The sequence below is a fragment of the Cavenderia fasciculata genome (genome assembly GCF_000203815.1).
Source record: "Cavenderia fasciculata unplaced genomic scaffold Scf_EUAJFUG02HR96I-5, whole genome shotgun sequence".
Classification (NCBI taxonomy): Eukaryota; Evosea; class Eumycetozoa; order Acytosteliales; family Cavenderiaceae; genus Cavenderia; species Cavenderia fasciculata.
The window spans coordinates 2,072,905-2,089,382 of NW_004457624.1; the positions used below are offsets into that span (position 1 = coordinate 2,072,905).

General features: G+C 36.5%; 8 protein-coding genes across 8 annotated transcripts; 4 read left to right on the plus strand and 4 right to left on the minus strand.

Annotated features, from left to right (window-relative positions):
• Nucleotides 1–46: 46 nt before the first annotated feature.
• Nucleotides 47–797, minus strand: dr1 (putative histone-like transcription factor; the record flags this gene model as incomplete). Its single annotated transcript, XM_004350707.1, has 4 exons — nt 47–304; nt 399–493; nt 586–675; nt 752–797. 4 exons carry the CDS (start codon nt 795–797, stop codon nt 47–49), a joined length of 489 nt encoding a protein of 162 aa, XP_004350758.1.
• A 293-nt stretch (nt 798–1,090) lies between these two features.
• On the plus strand, nt 1,091–3,667 carry fah (fumarylacetoacetase; the record flags this gene model as incomplete). Its single annotated transcript, XM_004350708.1, has 5 exons — nt 1,091–1,157; nt 1,265–1,312; nt 1,391–1,916; nt 2,193–2,505; nt 2,594–3,667. The coding sequence occupies 5 exons, from the start codon at nt 1,091–1,093 to the stop codon at nt 3,665–3,667; spliced, it is 2,028 nt and encodes a 675-aa protein (XP_004350759.1).
• Nucleotides 3,668–3,777: 110 nt separating this feature from the next.
• DFA_11815 (uncharacterized protein) lies at nt 3,778–6,968 on the minus strand (the record flags this gene model as incomplete). The annotated part of the gene is made up of 2 exons (XM_004350709.1): nt 3,778–4,071; nt 4,143–6,968. 2 exons carry the CDS (start codon nt 6,966–6,968, stop codon nt 3,778–3,780), a joined length of 3,120 nt encoding a protein of 1,039 aa, XP_004350760.1.
• A 163-nt stretch (nt 6,969–7,131) lies between these two features.
• Nucleotides 7,132–8,112, plus strand: taf9 (transcription initiation factor TFIID subunit; the record flags this gene model as incomplete). Its single annotated transcript, XM_004350710.1, has 2 exons — nt 7,132–7,776; nt 7,852–8,112. 2 exons carry the CDS (start codon nt 7,132–7,134, stop codon nt 8,110–8,112), a joined length of 906 nt encoding a protein of 301 aa, XP_004350761.1.
• A 157-nt stretch (nt 8,113–8,269) lies between these two features.
• Nucleotides 8,270–9,496, minus strand: DFA_11817 (uncharacterized protein; the record flags this gene model as incomplete). Its single annotated transcript, XM_004350711.1, has 3 exons — nt 8,270–8,820; nt 8,903–9,103; nt 9,172–9,496. 3 exons carry the CDS (start codon nt 9,494–9,496, stop codon nt 8,270–8,272), a joined length of 1,077 nt encoding a protein of 358 aa, XP_004350762.1.
• A 116-nt stretch (nt 9,497–9,612) lies between these two features.
• DFA_11818 (uncharacterized protein) lies at nt 9,613–11,495 on the plus strand (the record flags this gene model as incomplete). Its single annotated transcript, XM_004350712.1, has 5 exons — nt 9,613–9,717; nt 9,903–9,952; nt 10,972–11,032; nt 11,138–11,292; nt 11,423–11,495. 5 exons carry the CDS (start codon nt 9,613–9,615, stop codon nt 11,493–11,495), a joined length of 444 nt encoding a protein of 147 aa, XP_004350763.1.
• A 633-nt stretch (nt 11,496–12,128) lies between these two features.
• omt10 (O-methyltransferase family 2 protein) lies at nt 12,129–15,461 on the plus strand (the record flags this gene model as incomplete). The annotated part of the gene is made up of 4 exons (XM_004350713.1): nt 12,129–12,212; nt 12,242–12,358; nt 12,423–13,709; nt 14,730–15,461. The coding sequence occupies 4 exons, from the start codon at nt 12,129–12,131 to the stop codon at nt 15,459–15,461; spliced, it is 2,220 nt and encodes a 739-aa protein (XP_004350764.1).
• A 293-nt stretch (nt 15,462–15,754) lies between these two features.
• On the minus strand, nt 15,755–16,148 carry DFA_11820 (uncharacterized protein; the record flags this gene model as incomplete). The annotated part of the gene is made up of 2 exons (XM_004350714.1): nt 15,755–15,832; nt 15,855–16,148. The coding sequence occupies 2 exons, from the start codon at nt 16,146–16,148 to the stop codon at nt 15,755–15,757; spliced, it is 372 nt and encodes a 123-aa protein (XP_004350765.1).
• Nucleotides 16,149–16,478: the final 330 nt, after the last annotated feature.

Genomic DNA, 16,478 nt, shown 5'->3' on the forward strand with positions numbered 1-16,478 from the left:
GTTATTGTTATTATTGTAGGTGTTTAAATATTATTTATTATTATTATTATTGTGGAGGGGGAGGTTGTTGTAAAGAAGGAGGGGCGCCTGATTGTTGTTGTTGTTCTGTTGATTGAGATGGCGGTTGTTGTTGTTGGTATGCGTCACGTGCTGCAGCAAATAGACGTTGTTGTTCCTGTAACATTTCAGTCTTTGATAGATTTTCAAATTTACGTGCAGATCTACTTGGTTTAGAAGATGCCTCTTCTTTATGTTTATCATATGTTTCTGTAACTTTTGGTGTATATCCATTAAATCCCAATTCCTAAAATTGAATCGAATGTTCATTAATACAAGATCTATCTCTAGAGATAAGTTTGATTTGATTTGATTTGATTTGATTTGATTTGGTTTCATACATCTAAAGCTGTAATAACATGTTTTGCATCAATCATTCTTTTTCCATCTTTAAGACATATATCATTTGCTTCACTTGATATTAAATGTATAAATTCTAAAACAACAAAACAAATAGATGGATAGAATTAATCAAAATGATCCTCTAAAGAGTGATAATCTAATCTCTCCCTGATGATCAATACATACCAACGCAACATTCTAATATTAAATCTCTCGTTTCGTTTGAGCATTTTACATCTTCTGGTAATATTTCTTTTATAAGCTTTGCTACAGTTGCTATATCGTATACAATCAAGAATGAATGATTAGTATGTAGAACAAATGTATTTGTGTCGATTCAAAACAAACATACCCTTTGGCAATGAAAGATTATTCTCTTCTTTTTCTTTATCACCCATTCTATCTATATGATATTCTATTCTTCTTCCTTCTTCTTTATATATATAATGTATTTACAAGAGTTAGTTATGCGTACAACCAACTAATAATATGACTAATGACGATGATGATGACTACTAGTTATAAAAGTATTAAAAGATTAGGAGCCAAAACCACTTTTTCAAACTTGAACTAGAAAAGTCTGAGTAAATTAATCTATCAAAGATTCATGTTTCATTTTATTTAGCCTATTTATTCTTTTTATATATCTCACATACATATATACATATACATATACATATACATATACAATATGATCATTGTATTAGACAACAATCATAGAGAGGATTTACAATTCTTAAAGAATGTTTCATTAGATGGTAGGTTGAGAGACAATGAATGAATTTTATTACTTTCATCAGTAACTAATTAGTTTAATCTATCTCTACTCACATAGTTGTAAAAGAGTTTTGTTATATATCATTAGATTTCATTCGAAAAGGAGATAATAAGAAGTTATATTTAGGTGCTTCAAGTATGTTGTTTGAATCATAGCCAACCTTGGTATAAGGATCAGTAGTACTGATATTACGATACTTTACCTTTTATTTAGAGAAACTTGGAGTATCACCAGATATAGTAGAGAATGTTGTTAAAGGAATATCACATCTCTTTTCAGAGTGTTCAAGATACATGTTGAATGAGACTGATTTTGTAGATTCACTTTCACCTCTAAAGTTTGATCAAGAGTTGACCGACTACTTGAAAGATATGTACTTTGAACAAAGAAAAGATGTCAGAAATGTATTACAAGAGCTTTATCCACACCTTGATCACTATAACAACTTGGAATGGAGATTGGATGTACAGGTTGCCAATCGTAGTCTTCGTGGTCAAACCATCAATCCAATCTATATGATCAAATTAACTACCCACAATTTACAACAAGAACTCAATCACAAGAATGATGAAGATTCATCATCGTCGTCATCGTCAACATCCACCTCTTCAAAAGGAGAAAAAGTACATTATTTACAAACCGATCCAAACAATCTTAAACATCTTTGCAATGAATTGGAAAATGCATTGGCTGAAATTAGATCAAATGATTGTCGTCGTATTATGAGAAATATCAAATAGTAAATAAATCCAAACCTAAACAACCATATTATATTATATTATTATATTAACCAAACACAATACAAATATCCAATTAAAGATGTGTCGAATTGGAATAACACTTTGTTCCATTCAAAAAAGGTGGAGGAAACAATAAAATTGTTCAAATTTATTCCACCCAAATTTGCCGATGTTCAGCTGAGAGTGAGCATCATTCTTTCAATTTGAATGACCTCTAAATTAACCTACGCTTTTATCATATTCATATTATCGTTTGTTTTGTTTTATCTAACTAGTCATAATATTACAGTTACAACAACAACAACAACAACAACAACAACAACAACAACAACAACAACAACAACAGTACAAGTTCAACATCATCACAATCAGAATAATAATATGACAACATTAAAGAAGAGTTTTATTCCAGTATCGGCAGACTGTCATTTCCCAATTCAGAACCTCCCATACGGTATATTCAGTGTAGCTGGATCATCACCACGTGTAGGTGTTGCTATCGGTGACTTTGTATGCGATCTCTCTGTTCTCGCTGATGCTGGTGTTTTCAACGGACCAATCTTAGGCTCAACTAAAGTTTTCCATCAAGTATGTTGTTGTTATCATCATATGATTAGGAGTTGATTTATACTAATAGTATTGATGTTGTTGTTGTTGTTTGTTGTTATACTTATAGGATGCATTAAATGCATTTATGGAATTGGGTAGAAAGGCATGGACTGAAGCACGTACAACATTGATCAATGTATTGGACTCTGAGAATGCAACTGTTCGTGATAACGATGAATTGCGCAAGTCTGCATTCCACCTCAGATCGAGTGTAACTATGCACTTGCCTGCTCGTATTGGTGACTATACAGATTTCTACGCTTCCAAGGAACACGCCACCAACGTTGGTATCATGTTCCGTGGCAAGGAGAATGCTCTCATGCCAAATTGGTTGCACGTACCTATTGGCTACCACGGACGTTCCTCATCGATTGTCGTGTCGGGTACCGATCTCAAGCGTCCATGCGGTCAGACCAAAGCCGACGACGAGCCCACTCCCCAATACACCACCTGCAAGCAATTAGACTTTGAGTTGGAGATGGCTGCTTTGGTCGGCACTGGCAACAATCTCGGCGAGCCAATCACCATTGACAATGCCAAGAACCATATCTTTGGTCTCGTCATTTTGAACGACTGGAGTGCTCGTGACATTCAAAAGTGGGAGTACGTTCCACTCGGTCCATTCCTCGGCAAGAACTTTGGTTCGACCATCTCACCATGGGTCGTCACCACTGACGCCTTGGAACCATTTGCCGTCGCCTCGCCCGTACAAGAGCCAACACCACTCCCATACCTCAAGGAAAAGAGTGACAAGAACACATTTGACATTAACCTCTCGGTCGCCATCCAAAGCCCAAAGATGGATGCCCCAAAGGTCATCTCCAACACCAACCTCAAATATATGTACTGGACATTGAATCAACAACTCGCTCACCATACTGTCAATGGCTGCAACATGCGTGCTGGTGACATGCTCGGAACAGGTACCATCTCTGGTGCCACCGAAGACAGCTACGGCTCGATGCTCGAGCTCTGCTGGAAGGGTACCAAGACTGTCCCACTTGGCAACGGAGAAGAAAGAAAGTTCATTCTCGACGGTGACAAGGTTGTCATGTCTGGTGTTTGCAAGGGTGATGGTTATAACGTTGGTTTTGGTGATTGTGTTGGTACCATTCTTCCAGCTCAAATTATTAAATATTAAAAATTTAATTTACAAAAATAAACTAATTAAATAAATAGATACAATATATACATAAAATTAATGTGTTTTTCTCAAATGATTCCCTCTCCATGAGAAAAAGGAGAATTTATTTAGGATGATTGTTGTTCCAATAATTTTAATTCTTCACGTAATTGATTCAACTTTTCAATCTTTGTTTGTTGTACAGCTTGTGGAACTCTTTGCTTAAATGATGGGTTTGAAATGGTAGTTTCGATATCTTTAATCCATTCTTCCAATTTTTTCTTTCTTGCATTTAATTCTTGATTTTCACTAGATGCTGCTGCTGCTGGATTATTCTTATTTAATAATCCATTATTTGCTACCTTGTCATATTGTAATATCATTAAACAATTTTCATCAACTTTATGTTGAATAGTTTCAAACTATATTTAAAAAAAAAAAAAAGGATGTTAATGTTTAATATTATCTATAAGTATTCTCTAATATTACATACATTATTATTATTATTATTAATTATTGTTTGATTAAATGATAAATTACAATTAACCATTTTTTCAATTTCTTCAATTTGATTTTTCAAAGCTTCAAGAGTGATCGAATGATTGGTATTAATTGTTAGATTAATTTTGGTTTGTGGATGAATGTTTGAGGATTTTCTAGTTGATCTAACAAAGTGAAGTGAAGATTGAATCGATTCTACCAATGGTTCGGCACCTTGGTTGAGAATGCAACTATTGTGTAGCGAGTAGGTGGATGGCGAGGGATACTCTGCAATCATGATAGAGGCTGGTGCAGAGGCATGTTTGGGGAGTCTTTGCCAAAGATCTTCGGTAATGTATGGCATGAATGGATGTGCAAGACGGAGGAATGTTTCCAAAACACTTCTCATCACAACGACCGAGTGTTGGTTACTTTGCTTGATGGTAGGTAGTGATAGCGATGCTTTGGTCATCTCTAAATAGAAATCACAGTAATCGTATTGGAAAAAAGTGTAAAGTGCTTGTGAAGCTACTGAAAGATTGAGTGTACTAAATGCATCCTCTACAACTGTGGTGAGGTTACCCAAACGATTAAGAATCCATCTATCAATCACCGAAATGGAGTCGTTTGACCATGGGACACTCTCATCACCTTGATAATATATTGGGTGTTCGAGGTTGTCCACAACGACAGAGTTTGTCTTGTCGATGGTCATGAGTACAAGTTTGGCAGCATTCCAAATCTTGTTACAGAATAAACGTTGACCAATGATTCTACTGAGATCCAAATTAATGTCCTTGCCAGAGATTGGGAATTGGGAGAGTGCGATTCTAAGGGCATCAGTTCCGCATTGAGGGATACCTTTGGGGAACTCCTTTTCCAATCCCTTGGTTGCCGTATTCTTTTCTTGTTCGCTGAGATTTGATTCGCGAAGGTTCTGAACGAGTTGGGGTAGTTCAATACCGTTGATAACGTGGAGGGGATCGATTACATTACCGAGTGACTTGCTCATCTTTCTTCCTTGAGAGTCACGGATGAGTGGATGAAGGAGGACCGTTTCAAATGGAGGTTGTTGTTGGTTGTTGGCGTCGAATAAAGTACTGCACATCATGACCATTCTAGCAACCCAAAAGAACATAATGTCTGATCCAGTCTCCATCACATCGAGTGGGTAGAATTTAGAGAGATCCAATGACTTGTTGTCTGGCCATCCAAGAGCCGACATGGGGAAGAGACTACTTGAAAACCATGTGTCTAGGACATCGTCATCCTTGATCAGTTCAAATGCACCTCTCTTTAATCCAAAGGTTTTGATTGCCGACTCTGTGGCTGTCTCGAGGTCTTCACCGACCACCCATTTTTCATCTTTGGCAGTGATTCCATCGGCAATGACACGGTATGCTGGGATTGGATTACCCCACCACAATTGTCTAGAAATGCACCAGTCTTGTATATTGTCCAACCAACGCAACCAATCGGCTTGGTACGATTCAGGAACAAATTTTAACTTGTCGTCCCGAGCAAATTGAGCAGCTCTTGCTCCCATTTCCTTGCAATCGACGTACCATTGTGGTTTGAGAATTGGTTCTAAAAGATCACCTGAACGACTACACACTGCCAGTGCGGTTGGATGTGGTCTCTTTCCTTCATAAAGTCCCTTTTCCTTTAGTGCTTTGATCACGTCGTGACGTGACATGAGTCTATCCTTTCCACTAAACTCTCCACAGTGCTCGTTTAATTTACCGTCTTCACACATGATATTGATAAATTCTAATTTGTGACGTTGTCCACACTGATAATCGTTGAAATCGTGAGCTGGTGTAACCTTGACAGCACCAGTTCCAAGAGTCATGTCTACCAAAATGTCATCACCAACGACTGGGATCAATCTATCCGAGAATGGGTGTCTACACATCTTTCCAATCAAATGTTTGTATCTCTCGTCCTTTGGATGTACTGCAATGGCAGTATCACCGAAAATAGTTTCAACACGTGTTGTACTGACCACCAAATACTCTTCTTTACTATCATCATCTATTCTATACTTGACATCGTGAATAACACCAAATTCATGTGTTCTTGGTTGAGTTTTGAGTTTGTACATGGTTGGCTTTTCAAAGGTGATGTGGTCCACCTCGATATCAGAGATAACACTTTGCAGTTGTGCACACCAATTGACGAGTCTTGTCGATCGATAGATCAACCCACGTCTGTACAATGTAAGGAATGCTGTTTGGACAGCAAGTGCACGTTTGTCGTCCAATGTAAACACCGATCTACTCCAATCCAACGAAGAACCAGTCTTTTCTAATTGTGTGTTGATATTGGCCGAGTACTTGTCAGTCCATTTGAATACTTGCTCCAAGAACTTTTCTCTACCTAGGTCGTGTCGCGACAGACCTTGTTTCACCATGATCTCCTTCTCGACAGCCACCTGTGTAGCAATACCACTGTGATCCAATCCAGGAACCCAAAGTGTATCGTATCCCATCATTCTCTTGTATCTCACCAATGCATCTTCGATTGTTGTTGTCAAAGCATGACCAATATGTAAACTACCAGTTACATTTGGTGGTGGTAATACCATTGAGAATCGTTTCTTATTCTTGTTGTTTGTATCTTCAGTCTTGGTTGATGATGGTTTAAAGTAACCATTGTCTTTCCACCATTGATATTTATTCTCTTCAACCGCTACAGAGTTGTATGATGATTTGAATGCTTCTTGATTGATTACATATTGATGACTAGTAGAATACAGTCGTAATCCTCGACTTGTTACTATAGACAGTCGCGTAACACTGGCTGTTGTGCCAGCTAGACTCGTTATCAATCTATTCATTCAAAGAGAGAGACACAAATTATAACTAATAAAAGATCTATAATCGAATGTTCACATTTTCCCTCCCACCAAAAGTTTCATTTCTTTTTTAAAAAACATATAATTATAGTTATCATTAATATCTCATCATACAAGATAATTATATAGATAGATAGATAGAAACATGTCAGATGTTGATATGAACGATAGTCATGTTGATCAAGTCGATCAAGATGATGATAATACTATATCAACAACATCAACGACATCTACAACAAGCACTACTACTTCGACGAATGGGAATAACAATAATAATAATAGATATGACAACGATAGTACAATGAAAGAATATAATGAACAAGATAATGAAGATGAACATCACAACAACAACAACAAAGAGAATGGGAAAAAGAAAGAGGAGTACAAAGTATCAAATATAACAAAGACAGCACTCCTCAATAACAATAACAACAATCATAGCAATGGAAGCAATAACACTGCCTCTAACCAAGACGAAGATGGTAGAGGAGGTACTGCATACTTGTACAATAATAGTAAAGACGATATTGATCTGTCACAAACCAACTTGGACGAGCCTAGAGATGCTCGTGTCATCAAAAATATATTAAAGACTATGGGCGTGCAACAACACGACTCTCGAGTCGTCAATCAACTCATGGAATTCATGTACAAGTACGTCTATGAGGTGTTGCAAGATTCAATGGTATACAGCGAGCATGCAAACAAACAAGATATTGATATTAGTGACATTCGTCTTTCAATTCAATCAAGAGTTAATTTCTCTTTTACTCAACCTCCTCCAAGAGAAGTATGTTTTGAAATATTGAATGAATGACCATCATCATCATCATTGACTAATCAATTTGTTATTTGTTATTATTAGTTATTATTATCAATAAGCGAAGAATTAAACAAAGTTCCATTACCTCCAATTCCAAACAAATTTGGTATTCTTTTACCACCCGACGAATATTGTTTAAACTATCCAAACTACCAAGTAGACCCACCCAAACAAGTAAAAGAACCCCCACAACCATTGGTTGCAAATACTTCAAAAGGACACTATAACAAAAAGATTGCAGACAAACAAATTCCAATCAAATTATCATCTCATCATCATAATCATCAAAATGGTAATCAATAATAATTAATAATAATAATAATTAATAATAATTGATAATAATAATTAATACCAACTAAATAATATATAGATGGTCTGGTGGGATGATGAATAAATTAAATCAAAAAATTGTAAAGATAGATGATATAGAGTAGAGGAGAGTTTATTTAAATTTTAATATTTAATCTTTAAATAATAATGATAAATCCTTTTTAATATTTTGATACCATTCTCTATCTTTTAACTTGTCATAAGAGGTACCAGCAATGGTTGCAGAGAATTCATCCAATAGTTTGAGTTCACGACAACCAAAACTCTTGCCCATACGAATAAAATATTCAAATGGCAAGAACCAAATCTTTGGATCACTTTCCATTACAGAGATGACCATGGTTTTGTTCTTGGATAGTGGAATGAATCTCCATCCGTGGTAAAATATGTCAGGATAGGCAAATCCAGTTGGAAGGGGTGGTAGATCGTAATCAGATGGTCTGTTATTGGCTCCATTGTAAGAGACAATGTATGACCCATCTGGTAGTGGAAAAGAGAGTCTCCAACAATAGGCTGCTCTATTCAAAATGATAAATTTACTCAAAATAGAAATAATGGAACAAAGATAGGTTCCATCAGATGGAGTAACAGTCTTTCCATGTTGATACCATTTCCATGTATTAAATATATCAATTTCTTGAGTTCTCATTAAACAATTAATTAATGGTCTATCAATAATTTCTAAAAAGAGAGAGAAAAATAAATATATGAATTAAATAATTAATAAATAAAAGAGGATAAATATTTATATATTACAACATACTAATAAACTTTCTTGATTTTAATTGACGACCTTCATATCTATAGGAATATTCAGTAGTGTGTTCCAATACCGGATCTTTAATATATCCATCTTCATTGATAAAAGCATCGATGAGGTCATAATATTGTTTGGCTTCTCTTTGTAAAACTGCATAACATTTATTACAATCAATAAAAAGTTGTATTTCATCACTTAAATCATCTAAATATATAAATAAATAATATATTAATATTAATATTTATATTTTAATATTAATTTTTGATAAATACTATTCTCTAAATCCAATTTTTTGATTGTTGAATTAATACGAGACATCAAAATTAATGAATCAACATGTGAATTTTTGTTTTTTTTTAAATCCATAGCCTTTTCCAAAACCATTTGATACGATGATGGGTCATCCAAAGGCTTGACCATCTCCAAGAATTGGTCCATTGAAAATCCGTTGTGGAGACGTTTCCAACTGTTGTAATGGACTGATGGATAATCAATTCCGCATTGTGACTCTTTTAACGACTTTTTCCAATAATATGAAAGTGCTCCAACCATAGCAGCAGCTCCAGTAGCTGTTAATAGAAAATAATTGCTAAACATATTTTTAAAACAAAAAAATATTTCAAAATTGATGAACTCAACAATACTTTCCAATTAATTAACTAACCATTTTAGCAATTATGTATGTGAGTGTGTGAGTGTTTGTTTACACATGTATGTATAAAATAAGTGATGATGATATTCTGTCGCCTGTCTCTTCGTTCGTTGTCATTACTTGTCATTGTCATGTACATCGATATTTTCAAATCTTTTATGAAAATGTTTGTTTGTTTGTTCATTTGTTTCAACACCACCTAAAAACAACAAAACTTTTGTGTTTTGGAAAAAAAACAATTTAATATCTAGAGGAGGAAATTGGATTGGTTAGAATTCGTTGACATCCCACAAACCACAAAAAACCAATACACACCCAATTATTTATTATTATTATTTTGAATATTATTAGTGGATCGACGTCAAACAAACGATGGGAATGGAGAAACCAAATGGCAGAAAGTAAAAAGTATTGTTATCAAAATTAAAAAAGATTGATGATGGTTCTAATAATATCAGAAAAACTCTTTAATCAATGATCAAACACGTGTGATTTGATTCAAAGGAAAAGGATTTCACTCCTCATCCTATTTTCGTGCATCGATGACAATAATAATAATATTATTATTTTGAATGGAAAAATGTAATTAATTGATGATGGATTACCCTCCCTCATCATCAAAAAAACACAATCGTACTTTTTGATGACCTGTTGGAGGTGGGGTTGGATAGAGGAAGAAGAAGAAGAAGAAGAAATGAGTATAAATATACATGATTAGAAATACGTTGATTATTTGATTTAAAATGGTTTGGTGATTGATTGATGATGGATGGATGGATGGAACTACTGCATGGGTTGTGTGATGTGGAGATATTCTCTCTCTCTCCTCTCTTTGTCAAAAAGTTGGATTATTGATCCAATGACAATCTTTGCCAAATTAATTAAAAGAGTTGGCTGGCTGGCTGGCTGACAGCTGAAGTTCATAAACTAAACAGAGAGAGAAGAGATAGGAAAATGATACCCCGTGTTTGATGGGTAGGGTTTGGGTTAGAGTTACGATATTGGGGATGGTGAGGAGAGTCGCGACAAGAGAGGGATAGGGGGGTGGATCAAGGTTGACAACATCAGAAAACGGGGGGTGAGGGGGACAATTGAAACACACACACAAATATATCTCACACAGGCTGACCTGATTGATGCTGTTTGATTGTTGATTATTATTATTATTATCACCATCCCTACCACTCACTCACTAGTACTCTACTCTACCACCCAGACAAACAAACAAATAAACAAATAGACAAACAGTGCTTTTAGTTTTTAGGATTATTTGTGTTGTTGTTGGTTGTTGTTGGTTGCTTCTTCATCATCATCATCATCATCATCACGAGCAAGCAAGCATTTCCTTGCTTCCTATGCTTGCTTTTTCTTTCTTTCTTTCTCTCTCTCCTCTTTAAACTGTTTGATACTATTCTTACAGTAAGAAGAAGAATCAATCAGTAGCAGCAACAGCAGCAGCAGCAGCAACAGCAGCAGTAGTAGTAAGAAGAAGACAGTAGCAGTCAAGCAAGCAGTACTGTTCTGTTATACTATATATATACTGTTCCTGTAGTATAGTATTATATATATATATTTATATTTATTAGACGACCATCATCAGAGAGAGTAATGATTTACCGCCGAGTTGGTTGAATTTGAAGACAAGCACATCTCCATCTCCAAAGAGAATAATTCAAATAGACAAAAGACAACAACACGCAACATCATCCAATCAGTTAGTCAGTCAGTCATTAGTAATAATGTAAGAAAGGAATATAAAGGAAGAGAGAAAGAGTTTTGGAAAATAGAATACATTTATTGCTTGAAATAATAATAATAATAATTTAATATTATTATTATTATTTAATATTATTCATTTTATATATAAATAGTAAAAAGAAAATAGGGTCATACACATTCAACACCAATCTATTACGTCTATCTATCTATCTAGAGTTAATTTGAGATAAACAAATATCTTTATTTTCTATCTAAAAAAAACCATATTTTATTGTTGCTCTTCATTGTATAGAATCAAAAAATTAACCGCCCTATCATATCCTTCCTACCTTTTTTGTTTCCTTCCCCTATTATTTCCAGAGTTTTATATATTTATATATACCATTGAAATTTCATTCCCTCCCCGATCCTTTCCCCCATAAATGTTGATCACATATTTATTATTATTTATTGCTATACTCATTATATAATATCTTCTCCTCTCCTCTCTTTTCTTATTCTCTTCTCTTCTCTTCTCTCTTTTAATAATAATAATATAATTATTTTAAACATTACTTAATTTACTTACATATTTCTCCTCTCTCTCTCTCTCTCTCTAGAATTCAAATGAAATAATCATTCCATTCCACTTTATAATTTAATTTATATAACAAACCAAAATTTATTTATACATATATTCATATACATATTTATCCAAACCAAATCCCCCATCACCATATACTTTATTGATTTAAATTTAATCAATTCCCCAAAACCATCTTTCTTTTTTTTGTAAAAAAAAAACAACAAACCATTTCCATTTCTTCCATACCTTCAATTACTTCCATCTTTCTTTCTTTTTTTTTTTTTTAAAAAAAAATGACAATGTTTAATGAATCACAAACCATATTTTCATCTCTATTGGCATCTAGTTTGTTGGTTGGTATGCCAAGTGCACTGATTGTATGTATATTTTTTCTATTGTACGTTAGGGTGCTCAAGAGAAAGATGTCACCCAAAGACAATCTTCCACCCATCATTTCGTCGTACATTGTACAGTGTCTCTACTCTATCACAAGTTATTGGGACAAAATCATTCCTCAGGCCAAGTATTATAGATTCTACCACGACTTTATAGTGTTTCAATGTTTATCTGTAATTTTTTCCATAAAGTTGATCGAGTTTCTCAAGATGGGCGACCGTTCGTCCAAAGAGCTCGCCAACCTCACAAAAACCAACGAGCGGAACCTGAGCAGGCTCCTCTACCGCCTGACCAACGAAGGCTACCTGATATACAACGAAAAGGATGGACGTTACTCGATCAACAAACAGACACTGACACTCTTTGAACAACGACATTTTATGGGGATGACCTATGAACGTCCATACCAAAATATTAATCATCAGCAGCAGCAACAGCAGCAACAACAACAACCACAACGCAATAATATAATAACATCACCGATGGGTAGCGGTGTTGGACAAGGAGCAGATTGTAATAATTTGGCAGTTAGAGATGGAGCAGATATTATCAACCCGTCATCACCCAATCTTGTTGGACAATCACCATTTCAGCAACAACAACCAGCACCATCAGTTTTAAATGGGACATGGTCAGATGAACGCGATGTCTATCTCAAACGACTATTTGAAGCGGCAATGAAACAAAAGAACGAACTCAACAAGCTGCATCAAGATATTGCCAACTGCTTTAATTTTTCTCGATTTAAACATCTCTGCGACCTCGGTGGTGGTTTTGGGTATCTCGGTTTCCAGATTCTTCGACGTCACCCGCAGTGTGAAATCATCGTCCTCGAAACAGAAGAAGCCGTCAAACACGGCATGGAAATCTCTTCAAACGACCCACAGAAAAAGATTCTTCTCGATGACAACAAAATCAACTTTAAGATTGGCGATATTTTCCAACCAAGAACCGTTCCCATTGTCAGTGGTTACATTTTAATGCAAATATTATGTATATGGAATGACGACGATTGTCGACGTATCTTGTCGTCAGTGGCAACAATCATGAGGAAAGAAAAGAATCAATCTGGATCATCTCCATCTTTGATCATTATCGATTATATTTCCCAAGATCAAAATAATTTAGATTTCAACAACAATAATAATAATAATAGTAGTAATAATAATAATAGAAACAACTCGAGTAATAATAGTAATGAATGTAAAAAAAATGGTCAAAATGCAGGTAGTGCAAATGAAAATAGTAATGGTTTATCTTCTTGTCAACAACAGCAGCAACAACAGGTAATAAACAAAACAACATCTATGGATATAGTTATGATTGGAATAGTTGGATGTGATCAAAGAAATCAGGCGCAATGGGATACACTATTTAGAGAAAGTGGATTATCCATTCAACAATGTAACAAGGTTCCACATCAAATCACTGAATATTCATCTTCAACCACCGAGAATCTTTTTTTAATGGAATTGGTTGTAATTTAACTTATAAAATCAAAATACAATAAAAACTTTTAAAAGATCAAGATGATTTTAAATAAATAATAATAAATTATTTTTTCTTGGATCATCGAAAATAAAAAACTTAAGAGTTTTATATTTGTAATTGATTGTTGTTTTTAGTATTACTATTTCTTTTATTTTCTTTTGTTGTTTGTTGTCTCTTGATAATTTAAATAAATAGTAATCTTTTGAATTTATTATCTATTCTTTTGTTTTTTCGGTTTAATGATGAGGTTTGGTTTGGTTTGAAATTGTTGGCGCCCGTCTTGTTTCGTTTTGGTTTCCAATTAATTATTATTATTATTATTATTAATTATTATTATTAATTATTATTATTATTATGTCGATGTTGTTTGAAAAATAAATAAGTATGGTATGGTTTGTTTGTGCAAAGGAAAAGAAAAAAAAAAAAAAAAAAAGAGGAATGAACCTTTTTTTTTTTTTTTGATTGTTGTAAGAGTTATTAACTATTATTGTTGTTATTATTATTAATTACCCTCTTTTTTTTTTTCTTATTATTTCTTATTCTTTTTGTTGTTCTTGTTTCTTGTGAATTTTCTTTTTTTTTATGTTGTTGTTGTTGTTGATTATTTTTTCTTCTTCTTCTTCTTATAAGATTATACGACAAATTATACCATTTAATCGATGAACATAAAGTACGTTTACAGTAGTTGTTGAATTTGGTGGATGGAAATATTGGTCTAAAACGCAAACACAGTTGGACGAGATTGATTCCTTGAGGGATTGTATGGCCTGAGCAGTGATGTTGTTGTGGTTCATATGTACAGTGGTGAGAGATTGGTTATACCAGAGGGCCTCGCCGAGGAGTCGAATGTGGTCGCTCGAGATGCCGTTGGCCGAGAGATTGATTTCCTGGAGCGTTTGGTTGCCCTTAAAGGCCTCGCAGAGATAACGGAATCCTTCGTCGCCAATTTCGTTGCCACGTAGTTCGATGTTTGTGATGGTGTCGTTGTATTTCAGTGTCTCTGAGAGCATGCGTGCACCCTGTGGTCCAAAGGCGTTGGTACAGACCGACAGCGTGCGCAAGCCGCGGTTGCCGCAGATGGCCTCGCAAAAGAAGATGGCGCCCTGCGCACCCATCTGCGGGTTGATCGAAATGTCAAAGTGTGTAAGGGTGGTGTTTTGGCGGATGGCCTGTCCGATGGCCTGCGCACCCGTTGCACCAATATTGTTAAAGGCAAGCGACAAAAAGGTGAGCTTCTTGTTGGAGGCCAGGATCTCGGCAATGTTGGCCGTGCCCTTGTCGCCAATGTCGTTGCCGCACAGGTCGAGGTACGTCAACGACGGGCTGTGCTGCACCGCGAGCGTCACGGCCTTCATTCCCTTGTATCCAAACTCGTTTCGCGACAAGTCGAGCGACTGCACGCTCGTGCTCAGCTGGATGCCCTCGGCAATATGCTTGACGCCGTCGTTGGACAGCTTGGTGTCGCAAAAGTTGAGTGTTGCCAGCTGCGGATGCTTCTTGATCGCCTCGCTGATGATCTTGCAGTTCTTGTCGCCCAGGTCGTTCTTGGAGTAGTCGACGTCGGTCAATCCGACGTTCTTGGCAATCGCCTCGCTGATGAGATCGATGCCCTTGACGCCAAACCTGTTTTTCGACAGGCTCAGCATCTTGAGCGTCTTGTTGGCCTGGATTGCTTGTGCCAGCGCCTTGCTGCCCTTGAGTCCGATGCAGTTTTGCGACAGGTCCAAGCTCGTCAGTGACGTGTTGACCATCAACGCCTTGCTAATCTCCTCGGCACCCTCGTTACCGATGCTGTTGAACGACAGGTTGAGTGCCGTCAGTGTCGAGTTGTCGACCAGGCTCGTGCCAATAATGTGTGCCGCCTTGTTGCCAATTCCGTTCTGTGGCAGGTCAAACGTGGTGATGCCCTTGTTGTTGCCAAGGATCAGTTTGATGTAGGGAATGGCGTCGTAGAGTATAGGCGTCACCAACTTTAATTGCAGTGTGCGCAGATTGGGATAAGTGTTGTGTGAGAAGTTGTAAAAGAGGTTGGTTATTTTCTTGTCGGCTGGCAGGTGATAGACATAGTTGACGATGCGGTCGACCGACAGTTTCCTCCACGTCTGGCAAACTGCCGAAATATTGCTATATACAGGTGATGCGGGCTCGTCTTTATGTGCCCGACCGAGGATACGTGACATGATCGAGCTGTCAATGTCGGTTATATAGGGCCATCTCGTACCCGGCACCCACAAACACTCGGGTATCAAATCACTGGGTGACGGTGTCACCGCGGCACTGCTCCCAGCAGCCGCCGTTGTGCTTGTAGTTGATGTAGTAGGAGGTGACGCATTCATATCGCCGCCACCACCTCCTCCTCCTACAATCGAGTGTTGTGGTTGAGGTGGAATCTCATACGAAGAGGATGAAAGATTTTCAAGTTTCATGTCGATCTGGTTGTTGTTGTTGTTGTTGGAAGAGGATGAAGGTGATTGAGTTGTGGTATTGTTGTTGTTGCTGCTGCTGCTGCTGCTGCTGCTGCTGCTGCTGGATGACTGCTGAGGTGATTTGGATTGTAATTCAATGTGAAGTTGGTGGTGGCGGTGGTGGTGTCCGAGCCCAACTTGGTCGGGCTCTTGCTTGATTTTGTCTATCAGCGGGTCATATGATGGGACGTGGGGGTAGGAGGACTGTACGTTCTGGTTCGAGTCGGACAACACTGCGTCCAATCCTCCCTCTTTCTTGATCTCGTGGTGATGACTGAGCCCGTTTCCGCC